This window comes from Dipodomys spectabilis, unplaced genomic scaffold (genome assembly GCF_019054845.1).
Source record: "Dipodomys spectabilis isolate Male_0828 unplaced genomic scaffold, ASM1905484v1 ptg000201l, whole genome shotgun sequence".
Lineage (NCBI taxonomy): Eukaryota > Metazoa > Chordata > Mammalia > Rodentia > Heteromyidae > Dipodomys > Dipodomys spectabilis.
Window position 1 is genome coordinate 2,351,045 of NW_024870878.1, and position 20,326 is coordinate 2,371,370.

At 38.4% G+C, this 20,326-nt stretch overlaps 1 protein-coding gene and 1 long non-coding RNA gene across 5 annotated transcripts in view; both read right to left on the reverse strand.

The window, feature by feature from the left end:
• Window positions 1–7,045: 7,045 nt before the first annotated feature.
• On the reverse strand, window positions 7,046–11,940 carry LOC122122015. Its single transcript, XR_006150085.1, has 2 exons — window positions 8,780–11,940; window positions 7,046–8,683 (listed from the first exon to the last, which is right to left on the reverse strand). It is a non-coding gene; the product is annotated as an uncharacterized LOC122122015 (long non-coding RNA).
• Window positions 11,941–13,759: 1,819 nt separating this feature from the next.
• The window catches only part of Zbtb44 (zinc finger and BTB domain containing 44), a 47,043-nt gene continuing 40,476 nt past the window's right edge, over window positions 13,760–20,326 (reverse strand). Inside the window, exons 4-6 of one of the 4 annotated variants that reach the window (XM_042696177.1) lie at window positions 18,714–18,823; window positions 16,838–17,138; window positions 13,760–14,931 (exon numbers count right to left, since the gene is read on the reverse strand). In XM_042696177.1, coding sequence (XP_042552111.1) covers window positions 14,649–14,931; window positions 16,838–17,138; window positions 18,714–18,823 — 694 coding nt within the window. In that variant the 3' untranslated portion in view covers window positions 13,760–14,648. Of the gene's footprint in view, window positions 14,932–16,837; window positions 17,139–18,713; window positions 18,878–20,326 lie in introns of all 4 variants that reach the window. The other 3 variants (XM_042696176.1, XM_042696175.1, XM_042696178.1) reach the window with 3 other exon arrangements.

The window sequence follows — 20,326 nt, forward strand, 5'->3', positions numbered from 1 at the left end:
GAATGTGTTGATGGAAGTTGACCATCAGATGGATAAATGTGTTACATATATATGTGTATGTGTGTGTATATACATATATATATTATATAATGCAGCCCTACACAGAAATGAAATCTTGTCATTTGCAGGCAGATAGAAGGAATGGATGGACATATGTTAAGTGAAGGAATATTTTGAGTAGAGTATAGCTCAATGGTAAAGAGCTTGTCTAGCATGCTTGAGACCCTGTCCCTAGCACTGCAACACAAGAAAATAAATAAGAGATGAAGACAGGACAATGTTCTTTAGGTTTTTTTTTAAGTAACTATCCTTGGGTGATAGTAGTTCATGCTTGTAATCCTAGATAGCCAGGAGGCTGAGATATGAGGATCATGGTTCAAAGTCAGCCTATGCAGAAAAGTTTGTGAGACTCTTATCCAATTAATCATCAAAACCCTGGAAATGAAGCTGTGGCTCAAGTGGTAGAATGCTAGCCCTGAACAGAAAAGCTCAAGGTACAGTGCCCAGGACCTGAGTTCAAGTCCCAGGACCAACACACACACACACACACACACACACACACACACACACACACACACAATTGTCATGATTTTTTCTTATATGCATAAACAAAAAAGATGAAAGTAGTAGACTATTAAGGCTAGGCACCAGTAGCTCACACCTGTAATCCTAGCTATTCAGGAGGCTGAGATCTGAGGATCACAGTTCAAAGTCAGCCCGGGCAGGAAAGTGGGCGAAACATTTTTTTTTTGGTCGGTCGTGGGGTCTGAACTCTGGGCTAGGGTGCTGTCCCTGCGCTCTTTAGCTCAAGGTGAGCTCTCTACTGCTTGAGCCTCAGGGCCACTTCTGGTTTTCTAGTGTTGTTTTTTGGAGATAAAAGTCTCACGGACTTTCCTGCCCGCAATCCTTAGCTCAGCCACCTGAGTAGCTAGGGTGTAATTACAGGTGCGAGCCACCAGTGCCCGGCAATGGTGTAACTCATCTCCAATAAACCACCAGAAAACTGGAAGTGGTGCTGTAGCTCAAGTGGTAGAGCACTCACTTTGAGCTGAAGAGCTGAGGGACAGCACCCAGGCCCAGAGTTCAAGTCCCATAAATAACAGAGAGAGAAAAAAAAAGATTATTAAGGACTGGCAGTGGCACTGGCAGTGGCCCTGAGGTGAGGTAGGGGGAGGGAAAACTAGGGGGCATATATGATCAAGGCATGGTACATGCATGCATGGAAACATCAAAGTGAAACTTGCTAATTCACACAACTAATGTGTTAAGAAAAATACAACTCAATACAAAAGCTTAGGGAGCATTCTACCTGCTCTAGGAAGGAGGGAGCTCCAGAGATGGGAACACCACTGAGTAATTTATAAACATCACCAGCACTCAGCGACTCACAGGTGGATTTGGTCTGGTAAGGTGTGTTTGGTACCTCGTATTCCTGACACACCTGAAGGTCAGTCACATGACCTGCAGATGCTTTCCATTCCCCTTAGGCTTGTATTTTGTATGTCAGCCATTCAGAACCACAGCTAACTTCTAAGAAGCAAGGGTCAAAGCCCAGTTACTATGAACTCAAGAAACGTGTGTGTGTGTAAGAAGCAAGGGTCAAAGCCCGGTTACTATGATGAACTCAAGAAACGTGTGTGTGTGTGTGTGTGTGTGTGTGTGTGTGTGTGTGTGTGTGTTCATGACAATTCTGGGGCTTGAACTCAGGGCCTGAGCTGTTCCTGAAAAGTTTTTTGTTTTTGCCAGCCCTGGGGCTTGAACTTATCATGGTCTAGGCACTGCACCTGAGCTGCTTTTGCTCAAGGCTAGCATTCTACCACTTGAGACACAGTGCCACATCTGGCCTTTTCTGTTTATGTGGTACTGAGGAATCAACTCCAGGGCTTCATGCATGCTAGGCAAGCACTCTACCACTGAGCCACATTTCTAGCCCTGTCCCTGAGGTGGTTTTTTTTTTTTTCCTTTTTTCTTAAGGCTAGCCCTCGAGAACTTGAGCCACAGCTCCACGTCTAGCTTTTTGGTATTTATTAGAGATAAATCTCATGAACTTTCTTGAGCTGGCATCCCCAAATCTCAGCCTCCCAGGTAGTTAGGATTATAGGCGAGAGCCACTAGCACCTGAGCCAATACAGTCTTCTTAAATCTGCTTATGGGGCACCTCTCTGGGTGCCATGGCCAGAGGACTGAGGGCTCAGTTGGCAGCCCTGTGCCTCATTCCCACGTGACATTGAGGTGGCAGGAGCTGCAGAACCCACGGATGCATTGCAGAGCCAGAACTGTCACTGCAGGGCTCAGTGGAGAGACAATCAGCAGATTAAGGGACCACCTCCTGCCTCAGTGCTTGTGAACAGAAGTACACAGGAGCTGCAGTGCTGGGCTTACAGGCTTGAGGGTAACAGCAGCAGAGGCAGGCATATTTTTTCTTCTTCAAATTCTTTATTGTGATTAAGTGATTACATAAATTCCCCAAATTTCACAGTATTGTGGGATAGTGATGCTCAGTTAAAGTCACAAACACATTCTAACTTTCATGGGGCAAATTGTCTATCATAGTCTGTAACATTCATGAGTTCTATGAGTTTTGACAATAGTTATTTCTTCCACATTGGGTGATATGTACATTTTTTTTTTTTTGCATAGCATCAGCTGTTCCCTCTTTCCCACCTTGTTCCCTCCTTCCCATCGCTGCCATTGAGTTGCTTAGTTCATTTTGATCAAAGTCCAGTGCAGCTGATGGGTCCCACTGTTGTGTTTTCCCCTGATTCCCTCTAGTTCTGTGTTGTCCTCCTGGTTTCCCTTCGGTGTACACATATATACCGTACATGTGATCAGCAGCATGGGGTTATTTAGTGGTGATTTGACTAGATGAGTGGAAGTCCCCTTTGTTTCTTAAGTCTTGTTAATTTTGTCATTATCACCTTAGGTTTTGGATTTAACATCCACTTATCAGGGAGACCATGTGCTGTCTGTCTCTCTGCTCTTGGCTTACCTCACTCAACATGACTTCTAGCTCCATCCATTTCCCTACAAATGCCATTATTTTGTCCTTTCTAATGGCTGCATAATATTCCATTGTGTATAGATACCACAATTTTTGGATCCATTCATCTGTGGTGGGACATCTGGGTTGTTTCCATATCCTAGCTATTGTGAACAGTGCTGCAATAAACATGGAGGTGCATGTGTCCTTGTATCCTGGTTCCTTGTTCAGGATAAGATGCCTAGAAATGGTATGGCTGGGTCTTAGGGGAGGTCAATATTTAGCTTTCTGAGGACCCTCCAGACTGCTTTCCAAAGTGGATGTATAAGTGTACACCAGCAGTGTAATAGGGTTCCTCTTTCTCCGCATCCCCTCCAGAATTTGTGGTTGGCTGACTTGTGGATGTGGGACATTCTGACTGGGGTAAGGTGGCATCTCAGGGTTGTCTTTATTTGCATTTCCTTCACCACCAGGGATGGTGAACATTTCCCCATGTTTCTTTGCCATTTTTATTTCTTCATCTGCGAAGTCTCTCTTTAGTTCCCTTGCCCATTTAGTAATTTGTTTGTTAGGTTTGGAGGGATGAGTTTCTTGAGTTCCCTGTATATACTGGGTATTAACCCCTTGTCTGATATATTGCTAGTAAATATTTTTCCCCCAATTAGTTGGTTGTCTTTCTAGCTTGGTTGCTAGAGCTTTAGCTGTGCAGAAACTTTTAGTCCCATTTTTTGAGTCTTTTTCCAATTCGTTGTGACCCTGGGACTCTGTTCAAGGAAAGTCCTGCCTGTGCCTATAAGTTCAAGTGTCTCTCCTACTCTGTCCTGCAGTAGTTGCAGATTCAGGTTTGATGTTAAAGTCTTTAATCCATTTTGAGTTGTTGATGGTGCATGGTGATAGGCTGGGGTCCACTTTTAGTTTTTGAGGCAGACATTCTTACTGGACTTGGAAAGGCCTTTGGTCTCAAGAGCACCAGGGCTGGAGGCTCAGGGCTCTGTAATCTCACTAGGGTCTTGCAGCAGTCTAGGAGTAGGCACTTGGGTGGACATGACTAATGTCTATGGTAGCACTCTAGGACCACAGGGAGAGATCCTTACCCAGGGATACCTCCCCTTCCCTCAGCTCTGGGGGCGAGTATTAGGTATGTTTGAGTGTGCATACGTGCATAGTTGCATATCCGGAGACAGTGAATCGTATTTTTCAAAATTTATTTTATGTCAGTCAGGGGCTTGAACTCAGCCCCTGGGCACTGTCTCTTAGCTTTTTATTATTTTTTGGGTTCAGTTGTGGGGCCTGAACTCTGGGCCTGGGCGCTGCCCCTCAGCTCTTCAGCTCAAGGCTAGCTCTCTACCACTTGAACCACAGTGCCACTTCCGGCTTTTTCTTTTTGCTTATATGGTGCTGAGGAATCGAACCCAGGGCCTCATGCATGCAAGGCAAGTGCTCTACCACTGAACCACCTTCCCAGCCCCCTCTCTGAGCTTTTTAAAGAATAATGCTCTACCACTTTGAGCCACAGCATGTTACCGGTTTTCTGGTGACTAATTGGATGTGAGTCTCATGGACTTTCTTGCCCAGGCTGGCTTTGAATTTCGATCCTTTACAGGCATGAACCACCAGCATTTGTCCTGGATTGCAATTATTAGCCACACCTATGTCCAGATCTGTAGAGAAACTGTGGACTAGTGCTCACCAAGTGTGAAGCACTAGGAGCAATTGGTCCTTAGTTTCCCCATGCAGATGCACACTGCTTCCTGCTTCAATCTCCCCTTTGAAGATCTTTTCCAGGGAAGTTCTGTGCATTTCACCTGTTGAGGAATTCTTGGGAAGTCAAGTTACTTCATTCTTTGAGTGCAGAGTCCATGTCTGGGAGGCGCAGCTGCATGTGTGCATTATGGGGCAGTCAGAATGTATACTCAGCCAGCAGTCCTGGAACAGGAGGCTTTGGGGTGGGTATTCAATGTACAGAGATTTTTGTTCTTGTTGCAGCACTGGAGACTGAACTCAAGAATATCTGCCTTGCTGGGCAGGTAGGCAGGCCATCTACCCACCTGAGCCATGCCTCCAGGCTCAAGATTTAAATATCTCTTTTTGGTGTCAGCACTGCAGCTTGCATTCAGGATCGAGGTGCTGTTCCCTTAGCTTAGGACCAGCTCAAGGTTGGTACTCTATCACTTGGGCCCTAGTTTCAGTTCCAGCCTTTTGGTTTATTCTTCCTGCAGTGCTGGCTTGTTCCCAGACTTGCTCTCCTTATTCATAAAGTATAAAAACCTTAGTATTTATGATAGGAAAATTAGAAAATATTTCTGGTAGGAATTTAAAGGAGCAGCAGCAGCAACAAAAGCTTTCTTGTTAAAAAAATTTGCTTCTAGGTGAGTTCGCTCAAGAATTCCTTTCCAGATTAAACATACACTATCTGCTTTCCCATCTGTATGTATAAAACTTTACTTATACTAAAAAAAATCACATTAAGCTTCAAGGATTGGTGCTTATGTATATGCTTTCCACTCTAAACCGTAGCATGCTTCTACATTTTAAAATTACTATTATTTTTTTTGGCAGTACCAGGGTTTGAATTCAAGGCTTTGTGGTTGCTATGCAGGTCACCACTGAGTCCACATCTTAATCTTTCTGCTTTTTCACATAAGAGTTCACACTCTGTGTGCCCAGGCCGACCTGGGACCTCAATCCTCCCATTCAATCCTCTCTACCTGTGTGATTTTGTGAACAGCTAGGGATCGCAAGCACGAGCCACCAGGTCTGGCAGTTTACAGATTCAATTTTGCTAAGTTTCTCAGTTTAGTTTTTAGAATTTTGCTGTTCAAAGGAGCAAGAGCCCTATTATTAATTTCAACTCTGGGACACACTTCAGTTGTTACTTTTAGTATTAATCTTGGAATCCTTCTGGTACATAATTTTATGCACTTTACAATTTGAAATCATTTTTGGTAGCATGAAGATTTGAACTCAGAGCCTTTAAGCTGCTAGGCAAGCAAGGTACCACGTGTTATATATTCAGTCATACAATTTTTTTGGATCCGGTCGTGGGGCCTGAACTCTGGGCCTGGGCGCTGTCCCTCAGCTCTTCACTCAAGGCTAGTGCTTTACCACTTGGGCCACAGCACCACTTCCGGCTTTTTTCTTTTTGCTTATGTGGTGCTGAGGAATCGAACCCAGGGCCTCATGCGTGCAAGGCAAGCGCTCTACCACTGAGCTACCTTCCCAGCCCCACAATTTTTTTTTTTGGGTGGGGGGTGTTGGTTGTGGGGCTGGAACTCAGGGCCTAGATGTTATCCCTGAGCTTCTTTTGCTCAAGGCTAGTGCTCTACCACTTTGAGCCACAGCTCCACTTCTGGTTGTCTGGTGGTAAACTGGAGACAAGTCTCAAGGATTTTCCTGCCTGGGCTGGCTTTGAACTGTGATCCTCAGATCTCAGCCAGAGTAGATAGGATTACAGGTGTGAGCTACCAACAGCTGGCTCAACACTTATTTATAAAGCTTTATACCTTCTGCACTATCATCTGTGGCAAAGGTATCAAATAGCTTGCTAACCTTGAATGGCTTGGTAAACTTGTTAAAAATGTTCCAATACATTTTTCTCTGAGACTGAATAAAAGAGTGCTTTTAAAATTTACTTTCTTCCCTGAACTTAATGGACCAAAATGCTCCTTGTTGCTTGAGGTTAGTAAAAGTGAGATGAATCTGAAGTTCAAAAGCCACAAAGGGGGCTGTGTAGGAGCTGCTTCCTGTGTATGCCTCTTCTTGCTCCTGACAATGCTGGGCCTCTTTTAGTCAGTATTACAGGCGAAGTGACTTCAGAAAAAAAAAGTATAAAAGCAATGTCAAAAGAAGCAACCCAAAAACCAACCCAGGCTTTACCTTGTCAGGGGAACCTGACAAGTCTCTCTCTCTCTCATTGTCTGGCATGAGGCAATATGCATTTCCAACACTTTTCTTACTTGACCAAGAAGCTGACAGGAGCTGTCCAATACCTAGCCTGCATGCACTGAAACAACATTCTATTTCTTCCTTCCCACCAACTATAAATAATAACAGCAGGAGCTCTTATTTCATAAAGCATTAATAACATATTTTAATGAGAAAAAAAACAGAAACAAATCTTAGTCTCATCAAAGACACTCAAAACCAATTTTTCCCTGTCCATCCTTTCAACTGCAACTTTGTGACCATGTAATAAAGGCCAGCTTAAAGATTTTTTAAAAAAAGTTTAAACCTTTTTTAAAAAAGATTAAACAATCAGGCTAGCAAAAAAGGTACTCAATACATACTTTCCTTATATCAAACAAGCTAGTATTTCAGTACAGTGTAATTATACAGAATATATACAATACACATGTTCACAAAGCAAACACTATAGGCTCAGAACAGATTTGAAAAAACATGATATTCACATTGATTACATAACGCTAAAAATGATTGTAACATTAAAACGGCACTTAGTTTACAAAAAGTCACAAAAATATATGTGTGTGTGTGTAGTCACCAAGAACTATGATTCTGTAAGATACTAATAGTCAGATACTAATATATAAAATGTGAAGTTCTGACACTGTATACATTTTAGGAAGTAATACCAAACAAAATCCAAGACCACTTTTGTTATTGTCAGAAGTCAAACATGCCAAGTAACACAGCTATGGCCACTGTCACCAAGTTAAGCCATACTAGGATGAGATGACGACTGGTACAAAGCTGGTGAGCCGGGGACTGGCACAGTAGAGGAGTTGCTCTGGTCCTAGGAGGGGGCAGAAGAATAAAAACACCCACTCATGTAACTTAATTCACATTTTTCTCCCCAGCACTAACTTCTCTTGAGGGTTTCACATGATGCCAGTGCCCAAAAGAATCATAATGCTGTAGTCATTAGGGCAATGCACTTCCCCAGACTTCTTGCTGCCACACTACAGGCAAGTATTAAAGCATGCATCAGTACAAAACCATCAGTCGCCATCTGGAAGACTGTGGTGCAGAGTCTCCTAGGCTTCTTACACTAGGAAGAACTCCAGTGTCTAAATGGAGCCAGATTTATACATTAGCCCTGTAAAATATTGAGCTACTATAGCAGCAAATACGACACTATAGAAACAAAACCACAATTTTAGAATTGTTAACATCAGAACAGCTTTCCCCTTCAAGTCTGTCCCTCCTAACTAAACATTAATTTATTCTCCCACTGAGTTTTCTTATCTATTAACTCAATCTGACTTTCTCATTTTGCTGCTTAGGAAAAAAGATACTTTCCTAGTCCTGGAAAAGCTTAAGTTTACTCTTAAAAATGGGAATACAGTAATTTTAAAGTTAAAAAAAAAATCAGTTCTAAAAGTATCTTTCACAAATATATATATATTTAAATATTAAAATAGGCTACCTAGGATTTTTTATAAAATGGCTTTTGAAAAGATAGTAGAGGCACAAAGAAGCCACACTATCCTCCAATTTGAACATAAGGTGCCACAAGGGTGCCCTTCAAAGAGGCAGGCAATCTCTAGCTGATGCAACAGGAGGCACCAGCAATAGGAAAAGGAAATATATTACTGGGAATATGTGTTCAAATCAAATTTTACTCTACTAGAGATTTAAAACAAAACAAATACTGAAATATAAGCATTAGAAGCCATCACTTTATACAAGATAACGTTTAGATCTCACTTCTTCCAAGTACCTGATGTCTTTCATTTCAGGGACCTGAAAGAAAAACAGTGCAACTTTCAACAATTCAATGGACTACTCTCACTATGAGAGACTTACAAACCATCTGTCAACTGAAAATTAAATTGATACCTGACAGAAAGCACTCCATCTTAGAAAAGGCTCTCTCTAGAAAGCAGGCATGTTTCTGAGCAGGGCATGGAAAGCTTCCCATGGTGACATGAACATCCTTGGCCGACACCAAAATGGTGTGGCACTTGGAGGCGCCGGTGATCAGCTTTCTCCTAGCGCAGGGAAGACTCATCTTCCTCAGCAGGTGATGCACTTTGGTAAGCTCAACATTCATTCACAGGACCGTTTTCAACTTGTTTAATAAAATCTGGATACGGTTGGAATGGCATTTGGGGAACGAAGGAAAGTTTAATCAAAGTCATGACACTGTAGCTCCTCAAATGACTAAGCAGTGATTTTGTCGATAATCACAACTGAGCCCAGGACTTGAGACTTCATCAGCAAGATTAAAAGAGAAAGGAAATAAATATAACTAGTCGCTTTGAACCCAAATAAAAATAGCACTTTAAATTTCCTTAAAGGTTTTTGTTTTCAATCCATGGTCTGAACTGTCTTCTTTTTTTGCAAGTGACTATGTACACTGTGTTGGCAGGAACTGGTCTGGGTCCTATATGGAGGCGGCTTCACTACAGACACAAAGGGCAGCTTTATTTTTCAGATATGGCCAAAAATGAAATCCTAGTAACACCCTCTGAATCCCTCAAGACCATTTTAAGAAAAATGCAACTATGTAAAAAAAAAAAAAAGAAAAAAGAAAGAACCATTTTGACTTGGGGAAAATCCAATTGTATAGTTTTCAAAGTTTTTAAAACTTTGACTCCTTGTAGTCTCTATGTCTCCATCCCCTAGGAGTTTAACGCTTCATAAACACAATGGCAGAAATCTCAACCTATGTGTATGTAATCTACAGTGAAACATTCAGAAAGCTCTCCCTGTTTTAGTTGGATGTGAGGACTGGGTCAATTCTACTTCAAATTAAACCATCAGTTTTATTTTGGATAGTAATAATTTTCAAATAAAAATATCCTATGTATCAGCACACATATGTTGAACAAATATGACACTGGACAATAAAACAAAACATAAACAAAATAAAGAATAAACTTTGAGAATTTTAGCATAAAGTCTGTAAGAGTATATTTAGCCCTAAATATTTCTTGAGTGATTTTCCACAGTAACATCAACTGTGTTGCACTGCTTAAGGAGAGAATTTCAATTCCTATATATCCTTTTCTTAACCACTTTCAAGATCTCAATATGATAAAGCATCTATGCAGTAACTTACACTGAAAACCAAATTCCCTTTTGGCAACTTTGGGTTTGTGTCTTTGTAATGTGAATTGTTTTTTACCCCACTTAGTATCAATAACTACAAAATTATTCATTCTTGGATGTGAATTTCAGACTTACAACTTCATTTTACAGACGAGTGAAACATGAGTTTCTAATTCTCTTGTCCATTGGTGCCACAAATGTTAATCTTTCAGTGGTAATATGCAAATTTCAGGATTACTCATTCATCAGAGTAATGTTCTCTGTATGGCATACAGTAGAGAACTGCCATTATATTATACAGTAATCTTTTTGAGACCATAAAGCTAAGCCTCCAAAATACAATCTGAGAATCTTCTAAATAAATGCCACTAAACCAGATAACTGGCATCTACTTAGACTGAGAATAAAACAAGAACAGTCAAAAATAAAAGAAGGATTTAAAGCAGCTTCCAAAGGCTCCCATGGGACCCTTTATATCCTGGGAGAGCCTGGTTCCACAATTAGAAGACGACTAGGATGCCAATAATTAAGTCCATAATCAGATGCATTAACAATTCCATTCCTTCTGATAAGCTATTTGAATAAAAAAATTTTAATACCAAAGGATATATGTTGTAACACATGGAACCTGAAAACTCAAAATGTAAGACTGAATGATGTTATTTAAACATTCTAGCTATTTTATTTCACTAGTGTTTCAAACTTAAAAGTAACTGGCAACATAGCTAAATGTAAAATTACTTGAGATAAAAGTGAAGATTACTTGAAACTCCAATTCACTGAAATATATACATGGTCAATAACTTCACCTACATCCATTTACAGGAAAACGTAAAAGGCAGAAGAAAAACTCATGTCAATTTTGTCTCTGAGTTGGTACAATCACTGACATGCCAGATGGTTCCATCTTTAGGAATAAACAACCAGAGCTACATATCTAGCATCATGGGTACTTATCCTTAGTTTACTTCTAACGTTATGTCATACATACTTAGTAGTTAAAAATATAGAAAATAAAAGTTTTCCTTATAGAAAATGTTTGGTTTTAAAAAGGCAATTTATCCTGCATTCTAAAATCGAAGCCCTTTAAATATCACAAAATTACCCTTGGGCCTTAAGAAAGGTAGCTGTCCTTAAATATTCTACACCGGAACATTGTTTAGTTATATTGGTAATTTCTGCAGATGGCATAATAAAACTGGCATTCACCTCTGCAGTATTTTCCGTATGTTCTGCTAACAACTTTATGTCTGGGCATTCCCCTCTTAAGTGAATTTTAAATAAATCTAAGTATATAATATGTGTATTATCCCTTGAAGGTTTATTTCCTAAAACAGATCTATATATGAAACATCCTTAAAGCACGTAGCAAGAAAAATGGAACTTCGGTGAAAGACAAGAAGCCTTTCTTTCTACATTAAAACACTTGTCCAGTTACCTGTATTAATGAGGTTTGGGTAGTACACAACTAACCAGCTGTTTTCACAGTACATTCAGTTTTCCCATAAAACTTAAAAAAATCTACACAATTTGTAATAATCAATAAAAATCTAAAGTTTTTATCTGGGAAAGAATACCCAGCGAAGACTGTCCTTTATTTGGAGAACACAAAATCTCTTAAGAGCTGCCAGGAATACCAGGCTCCTCTCCTCCTCCTTTTCATTTTTTCTTTGTGTGTGTGTGTGTGTGTGTGTATGTGCGCGTGCACGCGTGTGTATATACTGAATTTGGGGCCTCAAGTTTGCTAGACAACCTACCACTCAAGTCATGCCCCCAGCCCAGAACAGTGCTCTCAATATAGAATTTTAGATAGAGGATACACTGAAATAATTCCCACCATGAACTGGTAAATACTGAAACAATTTCCAACAAATTGGTAAATGATTTAAATATTTTATCTCTTTTTCCTTTATTCTTCCTCTAAGGAAAAAAGAAAAAGAAAAAGAAAGGCCAGGTGCTAGTGGCTCACCTATAAATCCTAGCTACTCAAGGAGGATGATCTGAAGATAAAAGGATTGAAGCCAGCCAAGCCAACCTAGGCAGACAAATCTGTGAGACTCTAAAGGTGTGGCTCAAAAGAGTGGAGAGGTCTTGAGTTGAAACATTAGTATCAGCATGCATGCACAAACACACACATACACACACATGCACGCACACACACAACAATAAACCAAACCCAAAAAACATTTGGAAGGGCAATGATTTTCTGGTCAAAATCAAATCTTGGTTTTGCTATTAAAAAAAAAGAGTTTTAAAAGCAATTAGTAAGAATTGAAAGCTTTCTTTTTACTGGGAATTGAACTCAGTACCTTAAGTGTGCCTAACCAGCATAGTTTTCAAAGACGATTAACAAAAAAAGAAATTCTTAACCTTTCCAAGGTGAAACAAATAGGACCATGAGAAAATATTGCAGTCAAGGAGCCATAAGTGATAGAGGTCCATCTTTACCTATATATGCTGATTTTTGTGAAGATTCTACACTTATGTTTGGGAGCAAATTATGATTAAAACAGGATAGTAAGAACTGGAAATAAGGGCCTGGGAGGGGGGGGGTGGCGTGGCGGTGTAGCTCAGTGGCAGTGTGTGTGTGTAGCATGTACAAGGTCTCAGGTTCAATCCTTGGTACCAGGAAGGAAGTTGGAGTAAGTTAAAAACAGCAGAATATGGACAAAGATAGAAAAAAAAAACTTATTCTAAAATATTCTAGAGTTTACTTTGGGTAGGTGGAATAAATTATAAAATTATCTACTTAAAAATTAAATTACTGGGCTGGGAAGGTGGCTCAGTGGTAGAGCGCTTGCCTTGCATGCCTGAGGCCCTGGGTCCGATTCCTCAGCATCACATAAGCAAAAAGAAAAAAGCCGGAAGTGGCACTGTGGCTCAAGTGGTAGAGTGCTAGCCTTGAGCTGAAGAGCTGAGGGACAGCGCCCAGGCCCAGAGTTCAGGCCCCTGAATAAAATTTAGACCTTGTATTTGAGTAAAGAATTGTATATTGAGTGGTGGTATATGCTTGTAACCCAAGCATTTGGAAAGCCAAGAGAAGGATTGGACTACACAAGGTGACCCTGCCTCAATAAAAACTCAACTGGTTTTTTTCTAATCCAATTGAGTACATTCAAAAATTTAAACAGGCTTTTGTTTTGGTGCTGGGGCTTGAACTCAGGGCCTGAGCCCTGTCCTTAATTAATTTTTTTTAAGTTCAAGGCTAGCCATTTTACCATTTGAGCCACAGTTCTACTTCCAGCTTTTTTGGTAATGCACTGGGAAGTAAGAGTGTCATGAACTCACCTGCCTGAGGGGCTTCAAACCACAATTCTCAGCCTCCTGAAAGGCTAGGATTATAGGCATGAACCACTGGCACCCAGCCAAAACAGGTATTTTATATATAGAAAAAAAATTAATCAAACGTTTTTCATGGACTCATAAATATTTTAGATCAGAATCAAAGCAGCTTTGATGGCACCAGAAGAAAAGTATACTCCAGTCTAGACCATCATATAACATCTTTCTAGCAGCAAAAAAGGATAATATTCATTAATTTAAGGATTGTAGTTTTTGTTAGTTTTAATTTCCTCTTCTTTGATTTGTGGGTCAAAAATGATTTTAGAGTCTATTTTCATGTTTTATATTATTGCTCACATTCTGTAAAAACTGTAATAACTGCTCTTAATAAGTTTGGCAATGTGTAACAATATTTAAGAACAAGGATAATGTATCGCTTACTGTTTTATAGGATTTTGTAAACAATCTTACTTGGTTTAAGAATGTGGCCTCAACACAGAAGTCTTTATTTTGTCCAAAACAGCACAGAAAAAACATCCCCAATAGTACATAAACCTCTAAGTATATAAAATATAGACTATGTCCCACAGCTTTCCTTTATATGGTATCAAGAGAAAGTATAGCTGATAGGGGTAAAGGGAAGTTAGGTTAGCCAGGCATTAACATTCAAAGACCAGGTAAACATCAACTTTAGTAGAAAAAGCAGTATTAAAGGGGTTCCTGTGAAGCTGGGATTTACAGTCTTCATTTTGTACTCCTGGGCCATTCAATCCACAATCTGACTCTTTTCAATCATGGTTCTTTGCCTTTGGAGTGGTACTATAAAGGGAATGCCTGTCCACTATCATTTTTTTTGCTATAAAAATCATAATCAAAATGACAAATGCTTTAAAAAAAAGATTGTAGAATATTTAACTTAATTTTAAAGAAAGCTTTCCATTAATACTCCCCAAATAGGCTTTTTACAACATCCTGCATATAGCAGTAAACATCTACCTAGGTAAGGTATCAAATTTTGTGTGATAATTGGTTTCTCATGTGCCTTTAACCTCCAGAAGACCAAAAACCATCAGATTTCTTTACCTGCTGATCTGTTGTTAATACTTTTAACAACAGAAGGAAAAACTGGTGTATGTTTTAAGTCAACACATTCTTCCTCAAGTCTAGTTTCTATTGTTTTAACATCATGTGGTGTACTTACAAGAAGCAATTTCTCAGTTATGAAAAATAAAACATCAGTTCTAGGGCTTACAAAGTGAAAAGGGAAACTCTTTCCAAAACCCTTTCATATTTAAAAAATTAAATTAAATTTAAATATACAAGACCAAGCACAGGCACTTTCCAAAAACCAAAACTGAAACCAAATTACAAATTACTCAATAGTTATAGATGACAGCTCTGATTTTGGGGGATCATCTCTGGAAGCCTCAGCACAAGCACTGGTCTTTGGTTGCCCTGGCACTTCTTCCTCTTTTTCTGCCAGCCCACCAATAGACCCCAGAGGGAAAGTGCTTTCACAATTCTGGGTTGAGGAGACCTGTGAAATTACAGGCATCTGAACAGAGGAGTTGCTTTCAAAACTGTGTTCTCCAAGATCATACTGAACAAGGCTCTCTTCTTGTTCTTGGTTTAAGTAGTCCGGTACTAGGAAATCACTAGATAAGAGGCAAAGATGAAATATGGAATTAATCTTCAAACCAGTACTAGATAAGCTACAATAAAAAGATGCTATCTGTAAACAAGACTGGGACTTTTCATTTTCATTAATTGTTAAGCATTAAACTCAGAACTTGCAGCTTAAAAATAAAACATTCCTCAATATGAACCAAAGCCATCTACCAGAAACAAAGTGTGGCAAGTCTCCGTACTAACAATAAGTGAGATTATTGAAAAATGCAAAAGGTAAGTTGTGTGTATCTTGTTATTAGGTTCAGTTTATGGACATAATTTGCATCAGAATTTGAAAATCAAGTGCTTAATATTGGTTATATTAGTCTTCAAAAAGTGTTTAGTTATTGATGTCTATAAGAAATGTGAACGATGGGAAGGTGGCTCAGTGGTAGAGTGCTTGCCTTGCATGCCTGAGGCCCTGGGTTCGATTCCTCAGCACCACATAAGCAATAAGAAAAAAGCTGGAAGTGGCGCTGTGGCTCAAGTGGTAGAGCGCTAGCCTTGAGCTGAAGAGCTGAGGGACAGTGCTCACACCCAGAGTTCAGGCCCCACGATCGGACCCAAAAAAAAAGAAAAAAAAAAAAAAAAAAAAGAAACGTGAACGATAAAATATACTGTATCATTTCAACAGTGGATATTTTCAAAGTGGTGATATCAGAAAAGTTTTCTAATTTATTTTACTTTCTTAATTTTCTCAATTTTCTACTATAATAATTTTTGATTATGAAATAAATCTGATGTGCTTCATTAAAATCTTTACTACTGAACTAAATAAGTCATTATACTTGGGCCTTCAATAACCAAACATTTGATATGGCTGTTAAATAGTATGACTAATGGAAAATTAAATGCTGTTCATCTGCAAAGCAATTTTTCAAATGCCCTGTGTTTACTTTTCTAAAATGTCCTCAGAATTAAGCAAAAAGAATACAGGATACAGAGCTTTGCACAGGAAAGACACAAACACAGGAGTTGTTATCTGAACATTATCTTAGTCCTGAACAACTATACTTAATATGGTTTAGTGATAGGACAACCACACATTCAGAATTAGAAATGACTAAAACAAAATGAATGCTTGGTTTGATGGGAAAAATGAAATCTATGCAGGAATGATTAGAAATTTCTTGAAAAATAAGGCTTTAAAAATAAAAATAAATTACAATGTAAGCATTTAGAAAAAAAATCCATTTTATGAGAAACTAAGGATTCCTAGCAAGATGTGATTCTTACAAAGGATTGAGGCCTTACACGGCATCTTCTTAAAGCTTATAATTGATCTTTGGCTTGTTCTGAACCTTGCCTGCAAACTGACATGGCTCAATCAACAAGTTAGTAACAAAGTTAGAACTAAAACCTGATAGTTTTGGGATAACCTATAAATCAGAAACTACTACAAACTATTCATGTTAATTGAGCTCTATAGCAAAGGAAACAATAGGAGCACCTTCAATCTAGGTAAGTGGATATCCCTTTACAGGATTAAAAAAAGGGAAGTGGTCAAGAATTTTAGTATCAGCCAGGGTATATATTACTAAGTATCACCTCATATGCTATACTTTCCAATGAAATCTACACTTTCTTTAACCTTATATAATTTTAAAAATTCAAGAGGATAAGCAGTTTTTTTCTGTAGGAATCTATGTACGTATTTTCTTATTTTTTGTGGGAAAAGATTATTAGCTATGTTTATTTAACTATATATATACTTAATAGGAGAGCAAAACTGTTACAGATCTGGAGATCAAAGTATGAATAGTGGGAATTAAAAGTGAATGTCACTGATTAGCTGGCAACCTGATAAAAAGAAAACCACAGCAGGCTGCCCTAAAAGCAGGAAGAGAGTTCAGAAAGCAGTTTTCCTGGTTGGGTTTTCCTTGTGCACCTCACCTGCTCTGGAAGTAGTTTGCTAGCTCTGATGCTTCATGGTTCAGACTCCTCAGGTGCACGATTAAATTTCCAGAGTTGGTGAACATGGCGCCACATGTTTTGCACTCGTAAATCCGAGGCTTGCGGATAATGTGCCGGGAAACCCTCATATGGTGTTTATATTCCCCGAAGGAAGTGAAAGTGGCACTACATATCTGGCACCGGAAACAGCGTTTACCTTCATGCTTTAGGCGATGCATCTTTAGCGAGTAAGCCCTGGTGAACTTTTTCCCACAGCGGTCACACTGAAATGGTTTAATTCCTATGAAATAAAGCAAAGCAAAATAACATCTGAAAACAAAATAGACTGAAAGATCGAAACCTTGACAAATTTTCCAAACTACAATTTTACAAGTTAAAAACATAAAAACCATCAGTTAATTGTATTCTTAGTATATCAGAAAATATACAGAACACTTGAAAAGTCACTAGTGCTTAAGACAAAAAAAGGGTAGGATGGTGAAAGGCAAACTAATACATACTAAAGGTGATTTTTGAATGTACTTCCTATTTTGTAGATGTTAGAACATGTCTTTATTTTACTATAAAACTTTTTTTAGGGAGTATTGGGGTTTGAATTCTGGCTTGTACTAAGTAGGTGTGTTCTACTACTTGAGGTACTCTACCAGCGCTATTTAATTTTTTGCCGTGTGAAGGATAGAACATATGGCTTTCTGCATGCTAGGCAAGCATCTCTATCTGTAAGCCATATCTCCAGCACTAAAACATTTGAACAATAGTATTTAGACAGAAACAAAATCCCCATATAACAGCACTTACTTGATTTCATTAGAGAAGTTTATAATTAAAATGTTAGCTCGGAAAAAAAATGAGAAGAAAATTCTAACATCTCTGTATGTAATTATTATAACAGAACCATCATATAGTAAACTAGTTTTTTGGTATTATATTATTGTTAGAAATAAGTTATCAAGTATATAAAAACTAAAAGGTGCTATAAAATATTAACTTGATGTAACAAAATTACAGGGAATTAGTGTTGGGACATTAACTTTAAAACCTGTAAGGAAAAAGGAGATACTAACATAGCTAAAAACCTTTACAAAATTCCTTACCCAACAGAGGTTGGTATTGTACTCAAAATAATTCCCTTTTTGCAACCAGTGAACTTAGGTTTCACTAAAATCTAATCTATACATTTTCCCAAAGAATCTTATACCAAAGCAACAACAAAAGCTCATCTCATGCCCCCCAAAACCCTACAAAAGTACTAATCAGAGTTCAGAGAATGAGGATAGTAAAATCAAAATTAATAAAACCTTAAATCTTTTACAGGACTTAATTTAATTATAGGGAAGTTAAAGAATATCTATATATTCTTCCAGTCTCATATGCTTTTCTATGTGTGTTTCTCTAATGGATAGACACACGTATCTAGTCTGTCCAGTGTCTACTAACTTTCATATTACACAGTGCATATTGCCTATGTTAAGTGCATTAAGTAGCTGTCACTGTCTACTTCAATAACAAAATCTCACTCCTCAAAGTTTTTCTAAATGTTTTCTAAAATGTCTGTTTCTAAAACACTTGATTTTGTTTTTGAGAAAAGGTCTCACTATGTAGCTCAGGCGGGCTTTGAACCTATGATCTCTACTTCTGGAATGCTGGGATTACAGGTGTGAAATACATGTCCTAAAGAACCTGTTCTACTAATGCCCCCACTGTGATATGGGATTTGAGCTCATAGTTTCACACTTGTTAAGGCAGGTGTTCTACCACTTGAACAACACCTCCAGCCCATCTATTTTCTATTTTAATTCTAAAATAAAACACTTCAGCATGTTCACTTATGTAACAACAGGGAAGATGGCATTACCTGAGTGGATAAGCATGTGCTGTTTTAGGTTCTGAATACGGGTGAATCGTACCCCACAGGTCGGACACTGAAAAGGTCTGTCTGGACCATTTGGACTTGGTCGTTCTGTACTGCTGGTAGAAGGAGCAATGTAGAGTTGGTAGGGATACTGAACATTTTCCAATCTAAAAAATAAACCAAAGACGGCAACCAGGCTCTGATTTTTAAACTGAATATACATTTTTGTAGACCAATTTTAAGTGAATAGAAGGAGGGAGGGGAAGAAACACTTAAGGTAACAAATTTCACTTACCAGAATGTCCAGCATCTTCAAATAAGCAAAGACACACAACCCATTAAGCATTACCACTTTCTTACCCTTAGATTTCTTTCATCTAATCCCTTCCTTCTTGATACTGCTTTAATTTAGGCCTTCAATACAAAATTTTAATTGCTCTTTTCAGCTCTAACTTTCTAAAATATCCTTCGTGCTAAATCACAAGTATTCTTTCCTTATAAAACATCCAATGCTCATTATTTTATAAATCTTGCAGTTAACTGTTGATTTTCCAATCTTATTTCTTATCATATTGCCCAAATATATCCTATACCAATTAATTTCTTCAGTGTGTCATAATATCTGGGACACATTTAAACTAGCTTACCTTCTCAGCCTAAATAATGCCAACTCAATTTTATAAAATGTAGCTGAATTGCCATTTCAACTTCTTGGAAGCCTTCTTTGTGAGAAGCTCCACACATGGCAACTACATTCTCTGTATGACTTATGATGTGCTTATCTTTTATCTTTAAGCAATCCCCCTCCCTGAGAATGGATCGAGTTTCTTTAGCACATGACTTTTACCTGATTAGTATTTGCAATTAAGGAATCCAAGTATACTTCTGCTTCTCTTACATTTTTTTCCATTTATATATATTTTTTATTGTAAAAATACTGTACAGAGGGGTTATAGTTACATGAGTCCATTTCCTATTGAGCACTATAACCTCCTGTTTTTTCCCTACCATCCCTGCCCTCCCCACCGCCTCGCTCCCATCCCTCCCACCAAGTTGTAAAGCATGTTTTCAACATAATGTCTTGTACATCTCATTGTTACAATGGGTCGACCTATCTCCTTATTTCAGCTTATTATTTCCCTTCCCCGCCCCAAATTAGAAAATCGTATATACAAGATGCAGGGCACCAGAATCAAATACAGTGAAAATAGGGGTTATACCATGGGGGAAAGAAGATATGAAATAAACAAAAAAAATCACATCGTACATTATAAATACATTAAAAACAATAGCATGAAAGAAAAAAGATATTTGTGTCCCTGTTTGGGGTTTATTTTGCTTAACTTCATCTTATCTAGTCATATGTACATAGCTTTTGACCTTTTCTGCTTGTCTTAGACATGTACTAGTTACTGCAAATAAGGGAAACCATGGGACCTATATTTCTTTGGGCCTGGCTTATTTCACTTAATTTTTCCAAGTCTTTCATTTCCAAACAAATGGGGCAATGCCATTCTTTCTGATGGAGGCAGAGAATTCCATTGTGTATATATATATATATCTATATAGTTATATCTATATAGATATATCTATATATAGATACATATATATATATC